Source organism: Anarrhichthys ocellatus, unplaced genomic scaffold, assembly GCF_004355925.1.
Source record: "Anarrhichthys ocellatus isolate YVR2014 unplaced genomic scaffold, GSC_Weel_1.0 scaffold4626, whole genome shotgun sequence".
Taxonomy (NCBI): Eukaryota; Metazoa; Chordata; class Actinopteri; order Perciformes; family Anarhichadidae; genus Anarrhichthys; species Anarrhichthys ocellatus.
This window is the reverse complement of record NW_022284600.1, coordinates 1-4,216: the sequence shown is the minus strand read 5'-3', so window position 1 is coordinate 4,216 and position 4,216 is coordinate 1. Positions and strand designations below refer to the sequence as shown.

At 39.6% G+C, this 4,216-nt stretch overlaps 1 protein-coding gene across 1 annotated transcript; it reads right to left on the bottom strand.

The window, feature by feature from the left end:
* Positions 1-45: 45 nt before the first annotated feature.
* LOC116379578 (phospholipase D1-like) lies at positions 46-4,188 on the bottom strand. Its single transcript, XM_031841534.1, has 4 exons — positions 4,039-4,188; positions 3,242-3,352; positions 2,267-2,449; positions 46-1,744 (listed from the first exon to the last, which is right to left on the bottom strand). Exons 2-4 carry the CDS (start codon positions 3,326-3,328, stop codon positions 1,505-1,507), a joined length of 510 nt encoding a protein of 169 aa, XP_031697394.1. The 5' UTR covers positions 3,329-3,352; positions 4,039-4,188; the 3' UTR covers positions 46-1,504.
* Between the last annotated feature and the right edge of the window lie 28 nt (positions 4,189-4,216).

Genomic DNA, 4,216 nt, shown 5'->3' with positions numbered 1-4,216 from the left:
AGTAGAGTCATTTTCTCATAGACTTCTATACAACCAGAGGAGTCGCCAAATGTGGATTAATCCGCCGCTGAAAATAGTCCAACAAATGCTGTGTTTCCTCCTGTTTGATGCCGGTAACAAAGACATTACAGAATGAAGAATAACACCACGTGCGACTGGTTTAAGAGAGAAGCTGTGGTCTGATCATGTGATACATCGGTGTTTGGAAATACTCTGACAGCAGAAATTAAACAGCCGCCAGAGGGAAGAAAGCACTTCAGTCGAGATTACTAGAACCTCTGAGAGGAGACATGCACACTGCACTCAAACATGTGTTTTAATCATTTTACTTACCTGAAATACATTAAAACAAACATGAGTAAATGAAGAGCAATCGAAGAAAAGAACCGCAATAATGTGTGTTTTTTAAAAGTAATTTGTTTAAAGTAGTAAATAGCAGTTAATAAAAAACTGGTGTAATGCATAATAGAGAAATGTAAGAATTTATAGGCCACACGTCAGTATTTGCCCGTTTTTATCCTCGTGGTTATTAGCTTTTATGTATTAAATCAACTTAATACTTCTAAGCCTGGGTCCATCGCCTCAATTTATTATATTTTTGTTATTAAAATTAAAAAACAAAGTTCTGCAAGACTCAAGTGATGTCTTGAAATCTCCTGTTTGTGTCCAAAACCTTTAAAATACAAAGTTTAAGACGATATAAATCAGAGAAAAGCAGCAAATTGTCACATTTGAAAAGCAAATATTTGACTTTTTTGCTTTGACCAACAGATTCAAGACAGTAAATCTTAAAAAGCTCAATCAACTAAAAGATATACTGAATAAATCTCCATATTATATAAACAAAGCTGCAAACTCAGAAACTCAAAGGCCGTTCAATCCGGATCAGAACCACAGCAAAGCACACGGCATCACCACCGACTCACCAGCCCGGCTCTGGCCGATCGGAGCGGCCGTCCTCAGCTCCGCCGGCCTGCCGGGGATCAGCGTGTGCTGGCTGGAGATGCTGATGGACCAACCTGAACACAGCGGCCACAAACACTGAGACCGCAGCACAGACGGAGGCCAACGCTGCCGGAGGAGAAGCTTTAAAGAACGCCAACTCCTGTTCTTGCATTCCGGGACTCGTTTTACTACCTCAGATGGCCGAGACAGACGACACTGTTGTCCAATAGTGTGACTTTGGTGTTTTTAAAGATTTGGTTTAGATTCACCAAAGTCGCACTACAACACAAACAAACTATCCGATCAAGGCAGCGGTAGAGAAGCAACTCCTGTGTTCTGAGAGCTAAAATCACAGCGTAGTCTGGTGGTAGATCACAGCTTCAGTTCCCCGTCAGAAAGGTCTGTCTGACAGCAAGTACACTGTAGTAACACACTGTAGTAACACACTGACTGTGGAGAAGAACCTCATACAAACACACTTAAAAACATCACAACTGTCCTCTTGAAAGAACGTAAATAATAAGACCATTATGCCATCAATAAACATAACTAAATATATTCAATAAATATCTATCCACTCACTCTCTTCTTCCTCCAGCTCGCTGTCGCTGTCGGCCGAGGCCAGTCCGTGTTTCTGCAGGTGTCTCCGGATGCTGAACCTGGACCTCTTCGGCCTCCCCTGACCTTTCAGCCTGGGCTGGTCCGCCGAGTCCATCACCGTGAAGATGCCTCTCCCGTTGCTCTGGGCTCCGCCGCCGCCGCCGGACGGGGCGGCCATGTTGGAGGAGGTGGCTTCCGGCTGAGAATCATTTAAACACGGTCAGCGTTAATCAGGGTATCAAAATAAAAGCACTGAAACAAGAGAAGAAATACAGAGAGATGAAGACTGGTGGGTTTTCTTTCATTCCTCTGAAAAGTACTGTTTTTGTAAAATATTTCACTTTATTTTATTCCTTAAGTATTGTTCTATTTTTCTATATTGGAGTGTTGCATCTGTTGCTAGGCAGAAAAGACTTTCACTACATTTTGTACCGTGTATCATTGTGTTTGTGACAAATAAACGTTTATTTTTTATGAATTAATTTGAATCTAGGGTTGGATTAATAAATCGTATTATATATAATTATAATGAGGAATCCTCTAAAAGTTAAAATAAGAAATGTTTTCTTGTTTTAAGCTTTGTGACGATGCATATTTTTATAGATAATTCAATGGGTTTTGGAGTTTCTTTTGACGTATTATATGTTTGTGTGTGTGTGTGTGGAGGTATGTGTAGTTATGTGTGTGTGTGTAGGTGTGAGTGTGTGTGTGCGTGCGAGACCTGCTCCAGGTGTGAGAGTGTAACACTCCCAATGTCCGTCAGCCGGTGTTCCCTGTCGTCCCAGCGGCCGTACGCCAGGTCAATCCCACCGACGAAGGCCACCGATTGGTCGATGACGATGATCTTCTCGTGATGCGCCCACAGGTAAACGGCGGAGGAGACGTGGTCGGGGTGACGCATCACCTTTGGAGGAAGACAAAAAAAATAAATAAATGCAAGAACTCAAGACAGGAAACTGCAGTTCCTCAAACGGCCACTTGAGGCTCCAGAATCGAGTCGATCGCCATAGAACTCTATGTTAAAACGCTGAGCTTTACAGCAGAAATAAACATGTTTACAGCGCGGTATTAACAACTGTTCCAGTCTCTATAGATAATATAACCGTTCACGACAACTGTGGGGGGTTGAATCTTTATATAATTAATCTGTATGATTTATATTAAGGTTCAAGTTAGGCAGAATTAAGGGCGTTTTCATGGAGAGGTCTTTCTCCCCACTTCCAGTCTTTGAGCTAAACCTATGAGAACTAAAGCTTTACTTTAGACATTACTTCATTTACTTATTTAACGAGTCATTAATATATTTATTATAATAAAGAAAGAAAAGTAGAAATAGAAACCTCATCTATCACAATGTTCAGGTTAATATAAATATAAATAAATATGCACAGAAATAGAATAAATACATAAAACGTATTTATTTATTTGACAAATTACTTGTTTTGTATGATTTATCTATGGTACTTAACTACATCCTAATTTATCCACTTTATTGACCTATAGGTGAAGAAATACAGAAATTAAAAAATTAATAAATAAACACAGAAATACATTTTGACAGAAAATACAACATTTATACAAGAAGTCAGACAGGAAACACGTTTGTATGGTAAACATGTGGAGGTACATTATTAAATATATGAACTGTATGCATTAAATACATTAATATCTATAATAATATAATGCAGAGACGCACCTTGATGTTGGGGTGAAGCGTCAGCAGCGTTCTCTTGCTGTATTCAGAGTTGATGCCCAGCGCTAACTCCACTTCCTTGTACAGCATCACAAAGATCCGAACGCCTTGTTGCTGTGAAAACACCGACAGCTGAACATCAGCAGCTCCAACGTCTCAACAAACATCTGTATGAACATCACGACATGAACGTCTGGTTCCAGCTCTTCTTCTGCGATGACGTGCGTTTGACGTCTCACTGGCGGCTTTGTGCTAAACCTGAAGAACTAAAGCCGACATTATTTCATCTATTTAATTAATGAGTCATTGATTCATTTATTATAATAAAGAAATAAATGTAGAAATAAAAACCTTCGTTATCACATTAATGTGCAGGTTCATTTGAAAATAAATAAATATGCGCAGAAATAGATAAATAAATTAAATGTATTCATTTGTTTACCAAATAACTTGTTGTGTACCATACATTTAGGTACTTGATCACATCCCAATGTATTCATGTTGTCCCTTCATTTACTTATTTAAATACAGAAATTAACAAAACTGAAAAATAAATAAAAACAAACACATTTTGAAAGACGATAATAAATTAAAAAGAATATACATACGAGTCATTTGTCAAATAAATAAGTCATTTTTTTCCCCGTGCGTCATTATTCATTTTCAAATGAACCTGCACATTTATTTGATGATTGAGTCTGTTGTTTCTTTATTATGACGGCAGCTTTAGTCCTCCATAAAGAGACATAACTGTCTCACTTGCTGACCACAGACCACTGAAGAAGCCGGTTCCCGCTCACCGCTTTGCGTTTCAGAATGGAGTCCAGACGCCAGCGGTTCCCCTCAACGACCGGCCTCTTCAGGAAGATCTCTGGACTCAACCTGTGGAGCGACGCGCACGCACACACACACACAGAGAGACACACACGCGCACACACACACACACACACACACACACACACACACACACACACACAC

Excerpts from the sequence above, each read along its gene's own strand:
- LOC116379578 (XM_031841534.1), bottom strand. The coding sequence starts at position 3,328 with ATGCTGTACAAGGAAGTGGAGTTAGCGCTGGGCATCAACTCTGAATAC. Across the intron at positions 2,450-3,241 it reads CGCTTCACCCCAACATCAAG|GTGATGCGTCACCCCGACCA; the intron begins GTGCGTCTCTGC and ends CTTCCTCCAAAG. Across the intron at positions 1,745-2,266 it reads CACTCTCACACCTGGAGCAG|CCGGAAGCCACCTCCTCCAA; the intron begins GTCTCGCACGCA and ends AATGATTCTCAG.